The 24,364-nt window shown below is 44.9% G+C and overlaps 1 protein-coding gene across 2 annotated transcripts in view; it reads left to right on the top strand.

The window, feature by feature from the left end:
* Positions 1–24,364, top strand: part of LOC121541639 (ephrin-A5) — a 50,674-nt gene that overhangs the window by 21,236 nt on the left and 5,074 nt on the right. For both annotated transcript variants that reach the window (XM_041850803.2, XM_041850802.2), the window contains exon 2: positions 22,846–23,138. In XM_041850803.2, the coding sequence (XP_041706737.1) occupies positions 22,846–23,138 (293 nt within the window). The remainder of the gene's footprint in view (positions 1–22,845; positions 23,139–24,364) is intronic.

Raw genomic sequence — 24,364 nt, 5'->3', positions numbered from 1 at the left:
CAGCGTCTCACAGCCCTCCTGATTTACAGTCTGGTGGGCCGGTGGCTCCAGGATCGGATGGCACTGCCCCTGTGTGTGCCAGTGAATCCTTAGGTGTTAGGTTCACTAATGTTGTTGCTTTATGCCCTTATGCCAGGTTTATTGTTGAACCTCAGCATGGAGGTTGGGGCTGGTAGAGGCAAAGCTGATGTGAGATCAGTTGTTAAGGGCAGGATGTGAGTGTGTGGAGTTTGTCCAACCTCATCTCTTAGAGACAACCGCAAATCTGTAACAGGATCGGAATGGCTTGGGTTGGGTGATACTGTGAGAAGTGGTCTGGCAAAGCATACTGTATCTCAGTGTAGTACCATGAGGAAGAACATTACAATCAGATCATAGAACTGTAATAGCATAAATACAGTGCCTTCAGAAAGTATTCACACCTTTTGACTTTTTCCACATTTTGTTGTGTTACAGCCCAACAAAAAAAAAAGAAGAGATTTTTTGTCACCTACACACAATACTCCATAATGTTAAAGTGGAATTATGTTTTTAAATTTATTTTTACAAATTTATTCAAATGAAAAGCTGAAATGTCTTGAGTGAATAAGTATTCAACAACTTTGCTATGGCAAGCCTAAATATGTTCAGGAGTAAAAATGTGCTTAACAAGTCACATAATAAGTTGCAAGGACTAACTCTGGGTGCAATAATATTGTTTAACATGATTTTTGAATGACTACCTCAACTCTGTACCCCACACATATAATTATCTGTGAGGTCCCTCAGTCAAGCAGTGAATTTCAAACACAGATTCAACCACAAAGGCCAGAGAGGTTTTCCAATGCCTCGCAAAGATTGGTAAGCAGACATTGAATATCCCTTTGAGTATGGTGAAGTATGGTGTATCAATATGCCCAGTCACTACGCCCAGTCACTACAAAGATACAGGCGTCCTTCCTAACTCAGTTGCTGTTGGAGAGGAAGGGCATTTTTTCAGGGATTTCACCTTGAGGCCAATAGTGACTTTAAAACAGTTACAGGTTTTAATGACTGTGATAGGAGAAAACTGAGGATGGACCAACAACATTGTAGTTACTCCACAATACTAACCTAATTGACAGAGTGAAAAGAAGGAAGCCTGTACAGAATACAAATATTCCAAAACATGCATCCTGTTTGCAAGGCACTAAAGTAATGCTGCAAAAAATGTGGATAAGCAATTAACTTTTCTTTCCTGAATACAAAGTGTTATGTTTGGGGCAAATCCAATACAACACATTACTGAGTATCACTCTCCATATTTTCAAGCATAGTGGTGGCTGCATCATGTTAGGGTATGCTTGTAATCGTTAAGGACTGGGGAGTTTTCAGGATAAAAAAGAAACGGTATGGAGCTAAGCACAGGCAAAATCCTAGAGGAAAACCTGGTTCAGTCTGCTTTCCACCAGACACTGCGAGATCAATTCATCTTTCAACAGGACAATAACCTAAAACACAAGGCCAAGTCTACACTGGAGTTGCTTACCAAGAAGACAGTGAATGTTCCTGAGTGGCCGAGTTACAGTTTTGACTTAAATATACTTGAAAATCTATGGCAAGACTTGGAAATGGTTGTCTAGGAATGATCAACAACCAATTTGATAGAGCTTGAAGAATTTTGAAAATAATAATGGGCAAATGTTGCACAATCCAAGTGTGGAAAGCTCCTTGAGACTTACCCAGATAGACTTAAAGCTGTAATCGCTGCCAAAGGTGCTTCTACAAAGTATTGACTCAGGGGTGTGAATACTTACATAAATTAGATATTTCTGTATTTCATTTTTAATAACATGTTTTCAATTTGTCATTATGGGGAATTGTGTGTAGATGAGTGAGATTTGTGATTTTTTAAAAATCCATTATGAATTCAGGCTATAACATAATTTTTTTTCTAATAAGTCAAGGGTTTGAATACTTTCTGAAGGCACTGTATATACTGTATATAGGCCTTAGTTTGTACAAGCCCAGACCAGGGTCCCTTTCCTGCAGTCAAATGACCAAATCGCCCTCCAGTGGCCTCATGGGTGGAATGTTATTAATATATTTAATTAATAAACAACTTTTGTATTTGAAATGCCGAAAAATCCGGTGATTCTATGTCAAACAGTTTTGTTATATTTCAGTCTTCTGTGATGTATATAAAGTGTAATATTGGGATGCAAACTCAAAATGGAATACATTTCAACTCTATAACTGACATAACCATTATGTGAGGTTTATACTTTTGTTTCAAAGTAGATTTATTTAAGACTACCAAGAAACACTGTGTGAACCTGATTTAGCCCACTGCAGTAAAAGGTTAACAGATGAACTTTGACAGATACTGTGCTTTGTTCCTTCAGAATTGTGTTTACCTCAGTTTGGGCTGGATTAGACCAGATTGTCTCCTCATGTAATGAGCTGATTTGAAACGCCTTTCTCGTTTCAAGACACAATTTATTTTGTATTGTATTGTGGTCTTGGACAAAACCACAGGGAGATATATGAGGTGTCTTATCATTGCTTTGATGCCTGGCATGGCTGTGTAGACAGTGTGTGTGGGGGTGTGTGTATTCCCTTTATCAGCACACTGAGATGAGAGGGCTTGACCTTATCATAGGAAGTAACTTTGCCTCCTCCACACACACACACACACACACACACACACACACACACACACACACACACACACACACACAAACTGGGCGGCTCATGTGCCTCTTTTGTTACCTTAGATCATAGGCAACATTCCCAAACAGGTCAATACATCATAGAGTGACGCTCTTTGAGAACACACGATACCTGGCAGTGTGTGGGAAACCAGCCAGACAGCTGATATCGATAACAGCTGGACTTCAATACAATGTGGCCAGAGCAGTGGCTTGATTGTTCTAGGCATTGACCTGTGGGTTCTAAGATTGTGCTGGTGGTGGGTTGTGTTGTGAGGCAGTTAGAGCACTGAATATTAGACCTCTGTCTTTGGTATTCTAGTGCTCTGACGAGAGTTATAGGGCCCTGAGTTTTTCTCATTCAGTTGTTGTGGTCAGGAAAAACTTAGGACCCTATTCTTGGTAAGAACACTGGCTCATCAAACAGAGGTGTGTGCTATTCTGTGCATGTACATCCTGTCTCTAACATGTGAGGCCATGTTTTAACATGTGACCCGTTTAGCAACATCTTCTCCACTATCAAACCTACCTACCTTATATGATTGAGACAGTGCCCAGCAGTCCACTGTCTTCAATCGACACTGAGAACAATGGCCCACGTGAGTCATTGACCACTCTACTCTACTAATCACATTTGGTCACCAGAAGTCCTTGGCATACCTCACAGTGTGTGACATCATGTCATTGCTAGGACGTTCCTTGGTGTTACCTCAGTTTGATCACCCTGAGATTTACTGTGGCCTGACCTGCTGGGGTTATTATGGGCTGTGTGGAATTAATCCGGGTCGATTCTTCAGAGTGCTGTGGTTAGGGTCAGGGTCAGGGCTACTGGTCATTTAGGGCTACTGCTATGTGCATATTATCCATTTAGCTAATGGACCTCCTGCCATAACTACACTCAAACAGTCAGAGAAGAGCTATAGCTCCCATTGTCTTAGTGTATTTTTAAGGGGTGCTATTCAGGTCCTTAAGAGTTGCAGTGTATGCAGGCTTTTGTTTTATCCCAGCACTAAATCACCTGATTCAGCTAATTGTGATTAGGCATGGTCTTCAATCTTGAAAACAATTAGTGTTACTATAAATCTGGGTGTAAAAGCTTTGCACACAGTGTGTCTCCTCAGAACTGAAATTGGACACCCCTGACTTAGTGGCATTTCTTTTTAGCATGCATATTACTCTTCTATCATTTTGCCCATCGAATACAGGCCAACTGTACATCATCAGTCTCACAGGTTTAGGCTAACATCTGTGGTGCATTCCGCTCCCATTCACACACGTGGAGGTTCCTGTTGTTAGTACAGCAGCAGCTCCATAGCCGCTAGCTAACCCTTAACGGTATGGATTAGCAACGCCACGCTGGCTCACACATGAATACGATGTGTTGAGAGGAGCTAACAGGCTGGGTACTGGTGTGTGTGGCAGGTGTGGTTTGAAGCCGCCTGACACACACTCCCATTCACACACATGGTTTTATACACACACACACTCACTCACATGCACGTAGGCATGCACACACCGCACACACACATGTGCTCGTGCACCCACACACACACACACGCACAATGGTTTCGATCTGCCAGATGGTTGGTTATGGATGGACAGGGTCCATGTGCCGGCAAGCGGCACAGTTATTAGAGGAATGGACAAAGGAGAGAGAGAGAGAGAGAGAGAGAGAGAGAGAGAGAGAGAGAGAGAGAGAGAGAGAGAGAGAGAGAGAGAGAGAGAGAGAGAGAGAGAGAGAGAGAGAGAGAGAGAGAGAGAGAGAGAGAGAGAGAGAGAGAGAGAGAGAGAGAGAGAGAGAGAGAGAGAGAGAGAGAGAGAGAGAGAGAGACAGAGAGACAGAGAGACAGACAGACAGAGACAGACAAGGAAAAGTAGCCCTCTCGGGAGCCATTCATCACAACAAGACCTGTTTACTCCATTGGAATAGGAGAAATACGGCCCAGCCTGTACAAAAACACACAGTCCTGCCGCTCTATAAGCTCTGAGATAGGATCTTTAGGATTGCTTTGAGCACACCTGTGTGTGTGTGTATGGGAATAAGTTTCCATGTACAGTACCAGTCAAAAGTTTGGACACATCTACTCATTCAAGGGGTTTTCTTTATTTTTTTACTATTTTCTACATTGTATAATAATAGTGAAGACATCAAAACTATGAAATAACACATATGGAATCATGTAGTAACCAAAAAAGTGTTAAACAAATCAAAATATATTTTATATTTGAGATTCTTCAAAGTAGCCACCCTTTGCCTTGATGACAGCTTTGCACACTCTTGGCATTCTCTCAACCAGCTTCTTGAGGAATGCTTTTCCAACAGTCTTGAGCACTTGTTGGCTGCTTTTCCTTCACTCTGCGGTCCGACTCATCCCAAACCATCTCAATTGGGTTGAGGTCGGGGGATTGTGGAGGCCAGGTCATCTGATGCAGCACTCCATCACTCTCCTTCTTGGTCAAATAGCCCTTGCACAGCCTGAAGGTGTGTTTTGGGTCATTGTCCTGTTGAAAAACAAATGATAGTCCCACTAAGCCCAAACCAGATGGGATGGCGTATCGCTGCAGAATGCTGTGGTAGCCATGCTGGATAAGTGTGCCTTGAATTCTAAATAAATCACTGACAGTGTCACCAGCAAAGAACCCCCACACCACAACACCTCCTCCTCCATGCTTCACGGTGGGAACCACACATTCGGAGATCGTCAGTTCAGCTACTCTGTGTCTCACAAAGAGACGGCGGTTGGAACCAGATAGCTAAAATTTGGACTCATCAGACCAAAGGACAGATTTCCACCGGTCTAATGTCCATTGCTCGTGTTTCTTGGCCCAAGCAGGTCTCTTCTTCTTATTGGTGTCCTTTAGTAGGGGTTTCTTTGCAGCAATTCGACCATGAAGGCCTGATTTACGCAGTCTCCTCTGAACAGTTGATGTTGAGATGTTTCTGTTACTTGAACTCTGTGAAGCATTTATTTAGGCTGCAATCTGAGGTGCAGTTAACTTTAATGAACTTATCCTCTGCAGAAGAGGTAACTCTGGGTCTTCCTTTCCTGTGGCGGTCCTCATGAGAGCCAGTTTCATCATAGCACTTGATGGTTTTTGCGACTGCACTTGAAGAAACTTTCAAATGTTCCAGATTGACTTTCCTTCATGTCTTAAAGTAATGATGGATTGTCGTTTCTCTTTGCTTATTTGAGCTGTTCTTGCCATAATATGGACTTTTTCCAAATAGGTCTATCTTCTGTATACCACCCCTACCTTGTCACAATACAACTGATTGGCTCAAACGCATTAAGAAGGAAAGAAATTCCACAAGTTAACTTTTAACAAGGCACACCTCTTAATTGAAATGCATTCCAGGTGACTACCTCATGAAGTGAATGCCAAGAGTGTGAAAAGCTGTCATCAAGACAAAGTGTGGCTACTTTGAAGAATCTCAAATATAAAATATATTTTGATTTGTTTAACCCTTTTTTGGTTACTACATGATTCCATATGTGTTATTTCATCCTTTTTATTCTACAATGTAGAAAATAGTAAAAATAAAGAAAAGATCTTGAATGAGTAGGTGTGTCCAAACTTTTGACTGGTACTGTATGTGGGGAAGGGCCCATCTGTGTGTGTCCACATGTGAATGTGTGAGTGTGTGAGTGTTTGCATACTACAAGTGTGTATCTGTGTGTGCGGGAAGTGTGTGTCGGGCTAGTCCGTCCATTCTATCTCTTGGCTATTGTTTAGGAAGTGAATCCCAGGCAGACAGGGCAGAGACAGACGATGTGGCTGTGTGTCAATACTTACACGTCGCTGTTTGGATAAAGGATTATGAGGGATGAGAGGCAGAGATCGACTGAAATTGAACGAGTGCGGAGAGAGGGAGAGAGGGGAGGGAGTGCTCACTGCTCACTCACACGTAAACCAGTATAGAGGCTCGCTCTCTCTCGTTCTCGCTCTCGCTCTCTCTCTCTCTCTAGCTTTCATCCTCTACTCTATCTGTTAATAGTTGGTTTTCCAAGCTGAGGGTTATGATAGCATTTGGTCTTCTTGAAACAGCTGCCCTCTGTCTCGGGCATATGAAGAGGGGGAGGTAGGGCTGTGTGTAGGGAGAGTGAGGGGTGAGGGCTCTGGCCTGGCTCTTAACCAGGCCTCTAATCCGCCCGGGCATTCCGCTCAGGGGAAGGTGTCCATTTGGAGAGGGGGGCTGTCAACATATAGAAGTCTTCCATCCACCCCCGATCCCTCTCTACCAGTAAGCCCTCTCTCCTATCCCTCTATTCCAAGCCTCCACAGACCACATTCCCACATTCCTCAGATAAAGCGGTTGGGAGCTGCTCTTCCTCCGGGCTTAGGGCTGATGGACCGGGGCTATGGGCTGGGGAAGCGTGTGAGTGGAGGTGCGTCCCTAAATCCCCCACTAAAGCTAAGATAAGGCGTATTTCCCACCCTCATGAGTGCCAGACAAAAGCCATTTGTTTCTGATCTGTTCCCTGGATTTGGCCCTGACAGCTCAGGGTGAGCTACCAAGAACCACTAAGAGACTGAGAATGAGAAGAGAGAGAAAAGAGAGCGAGAGAACACTTTCTTTTGTGGGATATGATGACATGGGTGATGGAATGGCTGTATCATATGGAATAGCATAGCTCGCTTTAAAATACACTGAACAAAAATATAAACCCATCCTGTAAAGTGTTGGTCCCATGTTTCATGAGCTGAAATAAAATATCCCAGAAATGTTCCATACGCAAAAACAGCTTATTTCTCAAAAATGTTGTGCACAAATTTGTTTACATCCCTGTTAGTGGCATTTCTCCTTTGCCAAGATAATTCATCCACCTGACAGGTGTGGCATATCAAGAAGCTGATTAAACAGCATGATCATTACACAGGTGCACCTTGTGCTGGGGACAATAAAAGGCCACTCACACAACACAATGCCAAAGATGTCTCAAGTTTTGAGGGAGCGTGCAATTGGCTTGCTGACTGCAGGAATGTTTAACAGAGCTGTTGCCAGAAAATGTAATGTTAATTTCTCTACCATAAGCCACCTCCAACGTCGCTTTAGATAATTTTGCAGACAACCGCAGACAACGTGTAACCATGTCCTCACCAGGGACTTGACCTGACTGAAGTTGGGCGTCATAACCAACTTCAGTGGGCAAATGCTCACCTTCGATGGCCACTGGCACGCTGGAGAAGTGTGCGCTTCACGGATAAATCCGGTTTCAACTGTACCGGGCAGATGGCAGTGGGCGAGCAGTTTGCTGATGTCAACATTGTGAAGAGAGGCATGGTGGTGGTGGGGTTATGGTATGGGCAGGCATAAGCTACGGACAACAAACACAATTGCATTTGATCAATGGCAATTTCAAGCAGAGATACGTGGGATGAGGCCACATGTTTCAGCATGATAATGCACGGCCCCATGTCGCAAGGATCTGTTCACAATTCCTGTAAACTGAAAATGTCCCAGTTCTTCCATGGCCTGCATACTCACCAGACATGTCACCCATTTAGCATGTTTGGGATACTCTGGATTGATGTGTACGACAGCGTGTTCCCGCCAAAATCCAGCAACTTCGCACAGTCATTGAAGAGGAGTGGGACAACATTCCACAGGCCACAATCAACAGCCTGATCAACTCTAAGCAAAGGAGATGTGGGCAAGTGGTGGTCTCACCAGATACTGAATGGTTTTCTGATCCACGCCCCTACCTTTTTTTTAAAGGTATCTGTGACCAACAGATGCATATCTGTATTCCCAGTCATGTGAAATCCATAGATTAGGGCCTATTTGAATTAGGGCCCAATTTAATTCATTCCAATTGACTGATTTCCTTATATGAACTGTAACTCAGTAAAATCTTTGAAATTGTTGCATGTTGCGTTTATATTTTTGTTCAGTGCTGTACATATCATTCTTAGTATATATTTTCGGTGTAGATATGCATTTGGATTACTGATACAGTGTTATTTGAGTTGTTAATTGGATTCGTTCTGACATTTCTTGCATTTAGGTTTTTATTATTTGTGTACTTGTTTCACATTTTACTGTTAGGAACTAGTAATAGAAAGCTTTTCGCTCACCCGCTTTATAACATCTGTTCAACTGTGCGACCAATAAACTTTGATTTGATTTGGAAGCCATCAATTCCATTGCTCTCACTTGTTTATCCATCTCTCCATTCCTTCATTCCTTTATTCCTCTGACCTCTGACCTCTGACCTCTGACCACACCATGTGTGCCCTTAACAGTGTCCATCCGCAGGGTCATGGCGACCTGAGCCTAAACAGTGACTCCCTGTTTGTTTCAGAAACCACTCGGGGGCATTTAAGATCTCATTGAATGTAATATCATCCCGGAGTATACTGTAATCTGTCAACACCATCCACTCACCACAGCCAAGCACTTCCCCATAATGTAGCCTCAGCCCCCGCGGGTGGGCAGCCACAAGTTTGTTTGGGAAATATTCACACCTAGATCTGTTACAGTGAGGCTTTGTTCTTTCTCTTTCCTCTGTCTTCCATCCCTCGGGGGGTTGGTGATGAAGCCAGAGCCGTGGATAAACCCAGGGTAGAGCAGGCTTGCTTAAACCTGGGCAGAGTATCCACAGCCTCCAGGCCTAATCTACTCTGTGTTATGACAACACACACATATCTAATCCTCATTCCTACAGTAACACTGACCAGCAGCCCCACCCTGAATTTGTTCAGGTAAACTGTCAGTGACAGTATAGTCATGGTATCTCTGGTCTCTGCTAGGGTGTACAGTCACACTTGGATTGCAGTGGGTGTGGCTGTGGGTGTGGCTGTGCATGTGTACGTACCTTTGTGCATGTGTGTGTGTGTGTATGTGGATGTGGTAGCGTTTCACCAGTGTGTTAATGAGATGTGGTGCCAGCCTAAAGGTGTCTCTGATTTCTCATCTCCGGTGTCAGATCCTGCAGGAGAGAGAGAGAGAAATAGGAGAGGAAGATGATGGTGAAGTAACACTCGCACGTTACTTTTTCCCAGCTAGCTCTGACTCTGCTGATAGCTACTGTACTTTATTGAGGAAAAGGGTACTTAATATGACAGTGATATGTGGTTGTCCCACCTAGCTATCTTAAGATGAATGCACTAACTGTAAGACACTCTGGATAAGAGCGTCTGCTAAATGTAAAAATGTAAACAGACAGCTGCATGTTTACTCCAAACAAGGCTCTCATTTACAGGGACATCCCCTTCCTTCATAAAGAGGAATCTGGGATGAAACACAACTCAACGTCTAAATTACAGATGCAACTAGGACACAAATATTAATCAGCATAGCTCAGGGATACAGTAGATATACTGTACATCAGGGTTCCCCAACTGGTGGCCCGCGGGACGAATTTGGCCTGCAGTGGTTTTATTTGGCCCCCCAAGTTTTTTAGTACAAAACATTTATGTAAAATGTTTGTAAAAGCACCAGGAAATCAGCTCCACGTGATTTAAATTTAGGAAATCTGCTCCCAAGTATTCCCATGCATAATAGAGAGACGTGATCGTGTAAAGGCTTATATCGGATCAGTCTCGCTCTCTTTTTCTTTCTTGTTTTCCATCTCTTTGCCTCTGCAATCGCATCTGCAATATTTCAAACTTGCTTGAAGCAAGTCCCTTGCCACATTTTTGGGATGATTAGTTGTTTTTGGTAAGATCTCTGCATTTTGCAACGCCAGTCAACGTTTCCCTCCCAACCTCTACCTCCCTATCAGTCTCTCTCTTTCTCCACTCCCTCGCGCTTTCCCTCTCTTCCAGAGTGATATTGGGCAGAGTGGACACAGCTGTTTTGTAACCCTTCACCAGGGTCTCTCTTTGCTCCTGGAATCCCCTAAACCCCTCTCCATTCCGCCTCTATTTGTACCCAGCTCTGCTGAGAAAACAAGCCCATCCATAGAATCCCTACACACACACACACACACACACACACACACACACACACACACACACACACACACACACACACACACACACACACACACACACACACACACACACACACACACACACACACACACACAGGATTCAATAAGGACTGCCTCAATCAATGAGACACAGAATGGCTTCAGAGAGTGACAGAGACAAAGAAAGCAAAAAGAAGGAAGGAGGTAAAAGGAATTGAGAGGAATGTAAATGTAAAAAAAAACAGGCTGTGTGAGACAGGGAAAATGATGTAGGTAGAAGAAAGGGCTAGTAAAAAGAGAAGGAAGAAAAGTTGAGGGAATGTTACAAGAGAGAAGAGACAGAGAAGAGACAGGATACTAGACACAGAGACAGATGTTCATGTGTTTTAGAAGGTGAGAAAGGGGTGAGGAGGGATAGGTAAAATCCCACTACTGTGGTCATTTGCACTCTCTCCACGTCCTGCCTGCCTGCCTGAGTAGAGGGCCTTACTCCACATCTGTTAAGAGTTGAAAAGGGCACTGTTATTCTTCCAATTAAGCCCCAAACCAAACACGCCGTCTCAGTTTTTTCAGCGCCTGCGTCCGTCTCTGTCCCCCCATCCAGCCGTCTGTCTTAATTCTTACAGCTCCGGCCCTGGACAGGAAGACGCATGTACGTATGAAGATGCACCAGAGGCCTGTATGCTGTATACACACTGCCAGATGGGCCCGAATCAGGATTCAATAGGTGTAGGATTCACAGAACTGTGTAGATAGCTAAAGAGTCCGCCTGTCTTTGCCTGTAGGGTGTGTGTGCATGTGTGTGTATCCGACCAGTGTGTATAGGTAACTGCCCAAATAAAGTAAACACCAACATAAAATGTTTTAATAGGGTGTTGGGCCACCACGAGCTGCCAAAACAGCTTCAATGCACCTTGGCATAGATTCTATAAGTGTGTGGAACTCTATTGGAGGGATGTGACACCATTCTTCCACGATAAATTCCATAATTTGGTGTTTTGTTGATGGTGGTGGAACACTGTCTCAGGAGCCACTCCAGAATCAATTGAGTTGAGATCTGGTGACTGAGACACACACACACACACACACACACACACACACACACACACACAAACACACACACCCTTTAAACCCCCTTTGCTCCTTTGAGACCCCTCTTTCAACGTCACTAAGATCTCTTCGTCTAGCCATGGTAGCCAACATATTGGGCAACTTGGCATTTGTATACATAACTCTAAGCATGATGGGATGTTAATTGTTTAATTAACTCAGAAAACCACACCTGTGTGGAAGCACCTGCTTTCAATATACTTGGTATTCTTCATTTACTCAAGTGTTTCCTTCATTTGGGCAGTTACCTGTATGTGTGTGTGAGTGTACTGGGAGGGACCGAGGCAGCTATAGGGTCCCCTCCTGTGTGTCCTCAAGGCAAGAGTTCTCAGCCAACGCCCCCCGCATGCTAACAGTCCTGTGAGAGGCTCTTCAGACGACTCCAACACACTCGAGGGCCAGAATCGCCCGGTGACAAGTGTGGAGGGACAAGAGCCAGCAGGCACAGAGGAATGCAGCGCAGACACCACTTTGTGTGTGGTTGTGTGTATGTGTGTTTGTCTCTTTCTGAGTGTGGTTTTTAAATGGAATTGTACTGACTGATTGTTTGGTTTGCAATACTGCTTGTTTGCCTTTAGCAGACTGGTCCCTCATCATTTACTGTGTACGAAAAATTCTCTATTCCTCATTGTAGTGTGTGTGTGTGTTTGTGTGCGTGTGTGTGTGCGTGCCTGTGTGCCTGTGTGTGTGTGGTATCACTCCTGACCTGGGTGGAATCACTGAGAAGATTATGGGGATTAGAGTCTTTACCTGTGGTGAGAAAAGGCAACATCATCAGTCTACCTGTGACAGCCCTGACATAGTCCCAGGGTATGGTCTGCTGTCGTTGTAAAGGTATAACCGAAATTGGCCCGCTAGTGATTTTATTTAGCCCCTGAGAAAAATAATAAATAAAATAAAAGACTGTAAAAACATTTTAGTTTTGGAAATCTGTTCCAAAGTATTCCCACACATAATTTTTATTTTTTATTTTTTATTTTTTTATTTAACCTTTATTTAACCAGGTAAGACCCATTGAGGTTAAAAACCTATTTTGTGAGGGCGATCTGGCAAGAAGGCAAAACAGGGAAATAGCAGTGTGTACATAAAACATTACAGAAAAATACAAAATACACACAAAAGACAAAGTGTCACAAGTTCCAGATACAACTGAAGATTAGAACCAACTGCAGCTATCACAAACTGTGTTGTCGATCAGAGTCTTAAAAACAGGCAAGGACACTAACTCCCCTAACTTTAATATCTTTTGAAGCATGTTCCAGGATGAAGGGGCATTATGGGAAAAAGATTGTTTCCCCATCTCAGTTCTAGCCTTAGGAACAGACAAGGACAGCAGCGACTGTGAACGAAGACTGTATTGAGTGACTGATCTGGTCAGTAAGGAACAGAGATACAAAGGGAGTTGTCCTATTAATGCTTTGTACACAAAAGTGTACCAGTGCTATAGCCTCCTGGTGGAGAGAGAGGTCCATTGCACCATAGCGTACAAATCACAGTGATGGGTGAGTGATCTAGCGTTTGTAATAAATCTTAAAGCACCATGATACACTGTCTCCAGAGTTCTGAAGGTAATTGCTGAGGCCTGCATATAGACAATATCACCATAATCCAGCACTGATTAAAAAAAAAGTGCTTTGAACGATCCTTTCTAACATCGAAAAGCAAGATTTGTTCCTAAAATAGAAACTCAATTTCAACTTCAGTTTCTTGGTCAAGTTATCACGGTGCTGATTAAAAATCAGCTTTTCATCTAACCAAATCCCAAGATATTTATAGGAGGTGACCCTATCAATTTGCTGGCCTTTTATAGTTAAAATCTACAAGTGACATCTGTTTACTTTCAGGGAATAGAAAACCATACATTTTGTTTTCCTTGCATTAAGCACAAGTTTCAATTCAAACAGCTGCCTTTAAATAACATCAAACGTCAACTGTGAGTCCTGAAAAGCCTTCTCAATATTAGATGCGCTAGAATAAATAATTGTGTCATCAGCATACAGATGGAGATTTGCAGAGTCAACAGTCTTCCCTATATCATTTATATACAGTGTAAAAAGAATTGGACCTAAAATTGAGCCCTGGGGATCTGTGATTGTACACAATATACACTGAGCAAGGTTTGCAATTATTATGTTTTAGTCAAATGTTATATCTGTTTTGGCTTCTTGCAGTCAATTTGCAGTCTACAAACTATCTGCAATTATTTCCGGCCCCCTGACCATCCGCTCAAGAATAAATCGGCCCGCGGCTGAATCCAGTTGATGAACCCTGCCATACCTCATCCCGCTACTAACCAACTTACACACAAATGGACGTGCACAACAGGACGTGCACACACAGATCATACACAATCCATTAAAATAATACACACAACACAGCCACCCCTTACACATACAAACCATAACTCTTCAACACACAGCCACCATCCAACCCCTTACACATACAAACCATAACTCTTCAACACACAGTCACAGATCATGTACAACCCCATTATACACACATTAGACTTACTCCTCCCACCTGCCCCCATTTTGTTTTCTCCCAGTAACACACCTTGGTCAGTAATCCCTCCTGTGTATAGACTGGACCAGCTGAGTGTATTCTACCTGACGGATCATCACTTACTGCTGTCTGAGAGAGAGGAGCTTTGTGAGGGAGGATTATGCTGGGTTAGGGTTACTAACAGGGTTAGACTGGATTAGACCTTAATGATGACCTCTTGACCTGTGGCTGTAGAGTCCATTCTTCTTCTGGGGTATCAAATGTATAACACTGTTATAGCTTTGAGCTAGAGCCAGAGATCTTCATGGTCAGGTCACATGATCAGGAAAAACTCATAGGCCTTTAAATGAGATATTGGGGTCTATTGATTGATCTTCCTTCTTTTGAAACAATCATTATAGATGACACAGTAGCCAGCCTTTCACACACCCTATGCATCAGTATAACATAACAGTACAGATGCCAGCAGGGCTGGTGAAAAGCCTCCATGTTTTTGTAATTGGTTGTTGTTACAAGGATAAACACTATCTACGAAGTGTTGAGCACGTCAAGTGTGCACTGTGTGTTCCTGTGTGTATGATGAGTGCCGTGTGTGTTCAGTCGTGTGTTTTTAATGTGTATGTTGACTGACGTGGGTTCACAGTGTTTTTAAACCCTGCCCACACCCCCTTCCACACACACACGCATGTGGGCACACACACTCTATTTCACTGGTGGTCATGGATACGTTGGTCTTCGAGACCTTTGTTCTGAAGCGTTCTGCTACAGTACTTAACGCATGTGACTACCTACCTTGTGCCCCTGAAAGGAAAGACAGATGTGTACGCTAATCAAGTGACAGCTTTACACGGAAACACGCAAACCTAAAATAAGCCCCTCCACCCTCTCTGACTCATAGAAAAATCCAAGGGACACTCAACACAAGGCCCTTCCTCCTAGATGAAACATGTCTCTTTTCAAACCACAAATCGATGTAAGAGTTTCAAGGCTTGTTTTATTTTCAGTCAAATTTACCTCAACCAAAATTCGATGATCCAACGTATTTGTCCAGTGGGATTCCATGATTTTACCTGTGTTAGTCTATAGTCCATTATGTGAAGAACGTATAGAAGGCACAAATGGTTATGTGTAGAGATGATGACATACAGGCTTTATGCACTTACTGTTTCAGTATCACTATGGTTACTTGGCAGTTAGGGTTTTAAGACGGGGGTAGAGGTTAGCCAATAGCCATAACAGTGAGCGCCTGCAGCAGAGTGTTTTGTACTGTAGGGCCGTAAAGTGAGCTGACAGTAAGGGTTAAGACGGCTGCAGCCTCCCTGCTCCCCTCTCCACATGGGGTAGATGAGGGACTAGCATGCCTGTCATTCACAAGGGGGGTGCATTTATGTACACAGCACTGGGCTCCAGGCCTGCTGGAACTGCACTTCATGCTTTTCAACAGACAGCTCTCTTTCCTCTTCTGTCTCTCTCTCGCTTGCCCCTCTCTTTCGCTCTCTTACTCTGTCTCCCTCTCTCTCTCTTTCTTTCTCTCTCCTGTCTCTCTCCCTCTCGCTCCCTCTTTTGTTCCCCTCTCCTTTCTTCTTCCTCTATCTCTCTCTGCCTCACGCTTTATCGCTCACTCGCCTATCTCTCTCTCTCTCTCTCTCTCTCTCTCTCTCTCTCTCTCTCTCTCTCTCTCTCTCTCTCTCTCTCTCTCGTTTTCCCTCCCTCTCTCTCTGAGGCAAGGACACTCAGTGACTGTGCGGGAGTGAGAGGAGAAGTGGCATTAGGGTAGTATCTCCACTCCAATAACAATCACATCAAGTGGTGTGGTAAATGAGGTGGCCCATGGTTCAGTGTATGTGGCTAATCACTACAGTCTGCTCATTAAAACACAGTGATAATGATTCAGCACACAGCCCTCCTTCTGCACTGGCAGCAGCAGATAGACAAAAAGCCTGCCCCCCCACACACAAATAAACGCACGCACACATTCACATTCACACGTACACATAGCCTACACGTATTCACACAGCTTTTTGTGTGGATGGGATGCGAGTTAACCATCACTGGTCGGTATCATCACTACTACCACATATCTCTGTTACAGAGTTACTCTCTCTCTCTCTTTAACCTGAACATGTGCTCAGCTCTGCCGTCCATGACGATACTGAGATGAGATCCAAACTGCTAGGCCAGGCTTAATAACACACATACACTGATCCAAAACTGAGTGGATGGATGGTCTGAGGGCGACAGAGCATCTGTCTTACTGTACATCTCTATTCCTCTGGCATCGTACCTCAGACAGAGAAGTGTCTGACTCAATGTTCTTTGGGACGGAAACTGGCCTGTCATGAGGTGATCTATCAAAAGAAGCTATCTTGCTCTGTTATTACCTACTCTATCATCAGAAAGACACTGTAAATCCCTGGACAAATATATAAGCAGCCAGTGACATGTGATTTGTATTAGCCCTTAGACAGCTGGCCCAGGATCAGATTTGTTTCTCTTCTTTTAATGGTTAGTGTTAGGGCTGGGATTGGGAGAGCAGATCTGGAATCAGTTTTGAAGGACAGGATGAGTCAGTGTTGGCTTCAGCGAGGCCTGATCAGGTGCTGTAGGGCCATGTGACCAGCTGGTAAAGGGAATGTCTGGGCTGGTCCATCCATGATATCGGGGGTGGGGCTGCTTTTGTCTGCTGGATCTTGGCCTGTGGTTCTGGACCAGCTTTTTTTCCTGCTGTCCTTTGGCCTTGATCTCAGAACAATATGAGCTGCATCGCTAAACTCTCTGTGTGTGAGAGTTAGGCTATGAAACTCTTTAATGGGCCCACTGTGTGAATATTAGCCGTGGGTTGCCATTTTAAATCAATTTTAAATGTGGATATCAAACTTGCCAATGAAAAGTCACAATGGCTGAGTTTGAGATATGTCCTCCTGGAGGGTTATATTATATGTGAATGTGAAATACTGCCTCTTAAGGTGGTGTGTGTGGACGTGGATGTGGATGGATGTGTGGAGCTCTGGTTGTGGACTGATGGAGGAGGCTTTGACAGACACTCCGTGCTGAGGAGAGGGGGTAGGGTGGGGGGCGGGGGTGAAAGGTGGGTTATGGGGCTTAGAGGGGTGAGATTGAGGGGGGCAGGTGTTGTGACTTGGCACTGGCATGCCTGGCACTCTGAGGGCGCTCTATGTTTAGCCCTTACATGATTTTACATGTGCTGTTTTTTCTGGGCCTGCTGTTGTTTGTTGAGAGAACAGAATGGTTCCCCCTCAGTGGCGGCCGGACCACCCCCTCTTACACCCTAACAGGCATCTACCGACCCCTCTCTGGTTCTACGGTACCCATGTTACATCTGACATGAGCACATCCCTCTTTCCTTCCCTCTCCTATTCCCACTTTGCTCCTTCTTCCCCCTCTTCTCATCCCTCCTTCTTCCCCCTTTTCTCATCCCTCCTTCTTCCCCCTTTTCTCATTCCTCCTTCTTCCCCCTCTTCTCATCCCTCCTTCCCCCCCTTCTCATTCCTCCTTCTTCCCCCTCTTCTCATCCCTCCTTCCCCCTCTTCTCATCCCTCCTTCTTCCCCCTCTTCTCATTCCTCCTTCTTCCCCCTCTTCTCATCCCTCCTTCCCCCCCTTCTCATTCCTCCTTCTTCCCCCTCTTCTCATCCCTCCTTCCCCCTCTTCTCATCCCTCCTTCTTCCCCCTCTTCTCATCCCTCCTTCTTCCCCCTCTTCTCATCCCTCCTTCTTCCCCCTCTTCTCATCCCTCCTTTTCTCCCTCTTTTCACCTTGCTTCCCTTCCCTCTTTTCTTTTCTCCTCTCAAGCTCATCTCTCGTCTTTCTGACTTTTCCCAACCTTGAACACAACAAATATCCAACAGCATCGTTTCGTTTTTTACCATCTTCCCACACAACACTATTACTCACCTTAGTCAATTTTACCCCACTTTGATATGGGTGAGACCTCACTAGTGGATGACTGGTGGTGTGTGTGAATGCTGTGGTGCCTTGTCATGGGTGGTTGATTGAGTCCAGACGTTGTGGTTTTTTCTCTCACCACTATACAGGGTTGGTTTGGCCCAGGGCAGGGCGGGTTGGAGTTCCCTTGGGTGCAGTAAAGTGATAGGGCGGCACGGGGGTTCAAATCGCCCCTGGAGTGACGGGTCAAATGTCAAAACTCCAGCCCGGTGAGGGAGATCAGGGTCATGTTAGTCAAACACGGTCATGTTAGTCAAACACGAACTGAGGTAGACCCTTCCTGTATAGTTCACGGCTGCTTATACCATTACCTTGTGTCTGTGTATGTATGTATTCATTTGTGTGTGCACGCGCGTGAATGTTGTCTGTGTGTGAGTTTGTGTTTAATGAGGGGGCTGGGCCGCTCTGTTTGCTCTAAGCCTCATCGATCCACCATTTTAAACTTCCCCTTCCGTCCCTTAGCAGCCCCGCCACCTACACAGCAGCTCCTAAGATGGACGACCCTGGGGTCATCCCCGTCAACTGGCTCAGACATTGGCCAAATACAGAGGCCCTAGCTGAATAATGGTCTGTCAGTGACCTCTCACCCCTGGTCAGGCTCTTATGTGTCAGATTGATATCCTCCTGTCCTATGGGAGTGGAATGTCTGATAGTGATAGGGAGCATCTAGCCACCTAGACAGGCAATCTATTTGCGATCCAAGCTCACGTTCCATCATTGATGTTTCTGTTTTCTGTAGATCTAGGCGTCTGTTTCTATGATCTAGGGCTATGTGCTACACTTGCTAGTTCTGTCCAAGGTGCTGAGTGTGCCATATTTAGTAGGGTTATTTTAACAAGGCTTGGGGCTTCTCGAGTTATGTGGCTTCTGAGCTAGACGGAGAACACCCTGAGATCTGTGTGTGTGTGTGTGTGTGTGTGTGTGTGTGTGTGTGTGTGTGTGTGTGTGTGTGTGTGTGTTGTATCCTTGGGCTTGAGCACCCTGTGCATGTAAAAAGAGGTAGAGCACAGTTCTGCCATAAGTCAGTGTGATGGCAACCTGTGTGATGGTCTGCCTTGAGACTAGGGGTTTAAGGTATTGGCTGTCAGCCCCTGGGGTTAAGCACTGAGTGAGTGACGGAGCCCTGCTGTGTCTGTGTGTGTGTGTGTGTGTGTGTGTGTGTGTGTGTGTGTGTGTGTGTGTGTGTGTGTGTGTGTGTGTGTGTGTGTGTGTGTGTGCGTGCGTGCGTGTGTGTGCTGCGTGAGTGCGTGTTGTGTGTGTGTGTTGAGTGACACTCACTCCATGCTGCCTATTTGACCCTTTGACCACCAGACTAGCATCACCTTTCATTAACCTGTCCTGTACTGTGACTTATCTTCTTATGTCATTCATGGAAAACAGCTGAGAATTACTGTGAACTTCTCTTTCTCTCTTTGTTTCTCCCCTTAGCACTCTGGTTCTCACTCGTCTATATTCTGTCTATATTCTCTCTCTGCTGCTCTCATTGTAATATTCCTGCCATGTAGGACCTACCTCCCACGAACAGCAATGGGTTTACAATCTAAAACTCTTGCCCTTGTCTGACAAGCTCAGACAAAACCTTTTGTTCCCACGGAAATTTACCACAAAAAAAAGATAAAATATTATTATTTTATAGTTTCTCTTTTCTTATCTTTTTTTGCTGTCAACACCCAGTCTGACTCTGAACCCTGGCAGACAGCTCTCTGTGTGTGTGTGTGTGTGTGTGTGTGTGTGTGTGTGCATTTGTCTGCACAGATGTGTGTGATCACTAATCAGTGGAGGTAATGATGTCTGAACCATGGCTGATGGTGCTGGTGGTGTTAGTGGCACAGGTTCCCAGTGCTATGAATGATGGGCCGGGTGGATGGGGGTCAGGTCCTCCTGCCCCGAGGGAGAAGGGGAAACACCAGGCAGAGGGAAAGATAGACTCCATATGGTGACATCAGCGCCCAGGGTCAAATGACCAGATGTATTAGCCTCTACCCTGTGGGGCCACAGTGGTGAAATTACCTACCTAAAGAGCTCCCCCTAGAGGTCAAGGAAATGAACTCTGGGGGGGGGGGGCACAGCAAATGTCAGGAGAATAGATACCAAGGGAATATTTTACAACCCAAGCACAGAGACTGCTTTTAGCTATGATTGTTGACTCATAGGTTTTCAATGGAAAACAATGTAATTATGTGAGAGAGTGCAGTTGAACCTTGTAATGTTTGCTCCGATGACCATTTAGTTCGTATTTAGTCATTTGTTATAGTCCCATTGTGTGGCTCGGGACAGGTCAGCAGTTTCATGTGGTCTGGGCAGGGAAAGTGTCTCCTTTTTTTTCCCCATTGTTATAAAACCATTGGAATCTGACCTTGCTCTGACCCCACTGTAATCATGTGTTATAGAAAACACCAGGAAGGCTTTCTGCCTCTCTCCCTCTTCCCCTCCTCCTCTCCTCCTCTGAACCAGGGTGCAAACCATTCATTACCCGTGTTTGGTCACCAGAGAGAAAGAGAGGGGGAGAAAGAGGAGCAAAGATAGGATGAGAGGAGTAAAAAGAAAGATTATCGTAATGGGAGTGCTTTGTTAAGAGTGCTTGGCCCTGAATCATACATGAGCCTGTCTAAGTGGCTGTGAGTAATTCAGCCAATCAAGCGTCATTAATCCCAAAGACGAATAGAGATAGGATTTGGGTGTCTTCATTTTTAAACTTTATTGGCTCATCGCGTCACATGAACAAATGAACACAAGAACAACTGAATTAACAAATGAAGGTGTTGATTTCTTAATGATGCTGTCATCAGTTTTACAGCTAGATTATGTTAATTATCTTGTCGTCAGTTTTAAAGCTAGAGTTATTTATTTCCTTGTCTGCCACATTTATGTTCATTGTAAGAGACTTTGAACGTATCCTCATTCGTCATTGTTTTTGTGCAAACTCACAAAAGAACTCTGAGAAAACGCTGATTTCCCAGTTGAGCTCCGTCTGTGAGTTGTCAAGCATTACTCTAGCCTGAAGACATTCACAAAAATATTGAAAACTCACACTTGAGGTGCTAATGAGCTTCAGACTGAGACATATGTCTAGGCATTATGGTTCAAGATTATGGCTCAATGTGGATCGATATGAGGTACTATCACTCTCAGTGTATCTGTGGTGAACATACTCTCTAGGAGGGCCAGAGTAATCCTCTCTGCTGTCCCTGTTAGCTCATCTGACATAAATCCTCCGCTCGTCATGTTCAGAAAGGTGACCACTCCTCACCTCTCGGTCAGACGAAAATCTAGTCGAACTCTCTTCTCTAATGGACAGACCAAGCTGGCTATCCCAGAGTGCCGCTGGCTGAGGAAGTGATACTTACTGGTGGCTCCTGGGGTTTGGTCGCCCTCTGTCAGTTATGGTATAATAATAATATAATATGCCATTTAGCAGATGCTTTTATCCAAAGCGACTTACAGTCATGTGTGCATACATTTTTACGTATGGGTGGTCCCGGGGATCGAACCCACTACCCTGGCATTACAAGCGCCATGCCCTACCAATTGAGCTACAGAAACTGAAACTGTGGCTGATGGAAGCCCTGCTGTGTCTGCCTGGAGCCACAGCACTCAGCTGGAGCATGAGAAAAGTGGGCCTTTGAGAGAGAAAACAAGGCTTCAGTTTCATGTTTGACCAGGCTATAACTAGGGAGAAAAAGATGAGAATATAGCTGACGAATCACACAGGTTGACACACTCTCACACACAATATAGGACACACATGGAATGCACAACACACAGACACACACACAGCCACACACCCACACACACTCCTCTGTGGCCCTCCAAACCCAGTAGTACAGTCACTAATCCTGCAGCACATTTGCAATCCGTATAATGACAACCTGATACCCCCAGCAGGACCCAGCCAACACACACCACCCTTTATACGCCTCTTAAAGCCTGGAAATGTACGTGTCAGTGGGAACAGCTGCACTGCCGTCCAACGCAGGCTCCTCTCTCACCTGACCCTGAATCAGTTCTGAGTGCTCCTCTACCCCTGGAAAGGTTGTTAGGTGGGTGTAACATCTGCTTCTTGGCCTGTGAGTCTCAGTCCTTACTTGAGAAACCTCCCACAGAGCCAGAGTGAGTTCACCCGTATCGGATCATCAGTGCTCAGCATGCACAGACACGGTCCCCTGCCTGTTCCCCCGGCCCCAGTGTGTCAATGAACAGAGGTGGAGTATTGAAGACATCCGCAGTATGTCAGTGATACTGAGCCCGGGCCATTAGCGACTCTGAGACGCGCTGGCCAACCTAACCTAATCTGTCTCCACTAAAAGCATCAGAAATGCAACCGTGTATGGTGCTTTTGGGAATGTGTGTTTCCCATCACTCCCCAGGAATGAATACCAGGCATACCTGGCAATCTGAAGTGTCTCTGTCTTTCAGAACACATCTAGTTGCATTTTCTCTAGTGTAGGACTCTAGTTCACATACTTTTAGTGTGTCTTATGTTATTCCCCTTTTTGAAGTGATCACTGACCTGACATGATACAGCAGGTGAGCGTTACACAATGAAGCCCTTGCGAATACCTATCCAATAGTATTAGATCAGTGATGACATCAAGACCGGTAGAATCATGGAAATGCATGTTTGTATCAATACTATTAGACCTCCTGAAGAATATTACTCCATAACCTTTCTGCTTTCCTTCCAGGTTCTACCGGGGTGACTACCACATCGACGTGTGTATAAACGACTACCTGGATGTTTTCTGTCCCCACTACCTGGTCTCTGTCCCCGAGGAGCGGACAGAGCACTACGTCCTCTACATGGTCAACTATGACGGCTACAGCTCCTGTGACCACACTGCCAAGGGCTTCAAACGCTGGGAGTGTAACAGGCCCCACTCCCCCAACGGACCCTTGAAGTTCTCAGAGAAGTTCCAGCTCTTCACCCCCTTCTCTCTGGGTTTTGAGTTCCGCCCCGGCAGAGAGTACTACTACATCTGTGAGTAATAGTAATCTTTATGGTAATTTAGCACATGCTTATATTCAAATAAACGTAATGTTAACAAAAGCATTCAGTATAAAGTATGGCCCATGCGGGAATCAAACCCACAACTCTGCTGGTGCAAGCACCATGCTGCAACACATTGCGTTATCAGGGCCATGTATGCATGAATACCACTCATTTACATATCATACAAAAACACTGTTGGTACCACAGTACAATGAAATGTGATACAGGAATGCTTTGCTTAAAGGCAGAGAGAGTGCTACCCCAGTTTTCCTGCATGGCATGGACATTTATGATATCAGTGAAGAGTTATTATGTTGTGAGCTCAGGCTACTAGGGCAAAATGCAACATACTTAGATGATTCAAGGGTATGATGTGAGTCCAAGCATGGAACTGACTGCGGCGGGAAAAACAATAGCAAAGTAGAACTTTGTTTTGCAAGTCCTGGCAAAGAGGTTCCAAACCAAACATTTGCCTGAGGGAAAACATCTCCATTCTTGTGGTCTCAGTCTGAAGAGTCTTTGTTACAAACTCACCAGGCTCAACTTTCTACTGCTCGTGAGAAGGCCTCTGGAACACAAGCATCTGAAGCTCTGTTTTTACAAGTGGAGTCGGAGCCCTACAGGGCAGAGATCTGAGACTAAAGAAGAGACAGCACCGGGCGGCCTGCTAGGCTACAGTATGTCTGATTCCCCTTACAGAGATGGCTTCAGTTAGTCCTACTCCACAGTAGCCTCGGCCTCAGCCGCACGCCTCACACCGACGTCGTGTGATTTAGGAGAAAGCTTCCTGACGAATCGGCAGTCCTTAAAGGCACATGATATGCTGACCTGCCCAATCTCCTAGGATGTTATTCTACTGGATTGGATGGATTGGATAAAGGATGGTGTGGGGCAGGTAATGGACTTCAGGCTCTCAGGCTCTGTTTAATGTGCAAATAGGAGAGCCAAGATGGAGTCAAAACAGCCATAAGTATATATTGCCACACTGGCTTTTACAGTGAAATTGGGGTAGAGAGAAAGAGAAAAAGAGACAGGCCACATGGCCTAAAGGCCTTTCCCTCCTTGTGGTTGTTTTTCACCCAGAACACGTCACCAGTGAGGAGGATAAATCTAACGAAGAGGCGGATACGTAATCACACCCCGGGGAACATACCGAGGTGTACACTAACCTGCTCCAACATCCTCTCAACTCTTGTCCCTCTATGTAGTTCCAG

Source organism: Coregonus clupeaformis, chromosome 27, assembly GCF_020615455.1.
Source record: "Coregonus clupeaformis isolate EN_2021a chromosome 27, ASM2061545v1, whole genome shotgun sequence".
Classification (NCBI taxonomy): Eukaryota; Metazoa; Chordata; class Actinopteri; order Salmoniformes; family Salmonidae; genus Coregonus; species Coregonus clupeaformis.
Note: the sequence above shows the minus strand (reverse complement) of the source record. Positions and strands in the feature narration are given on the sequence as shown.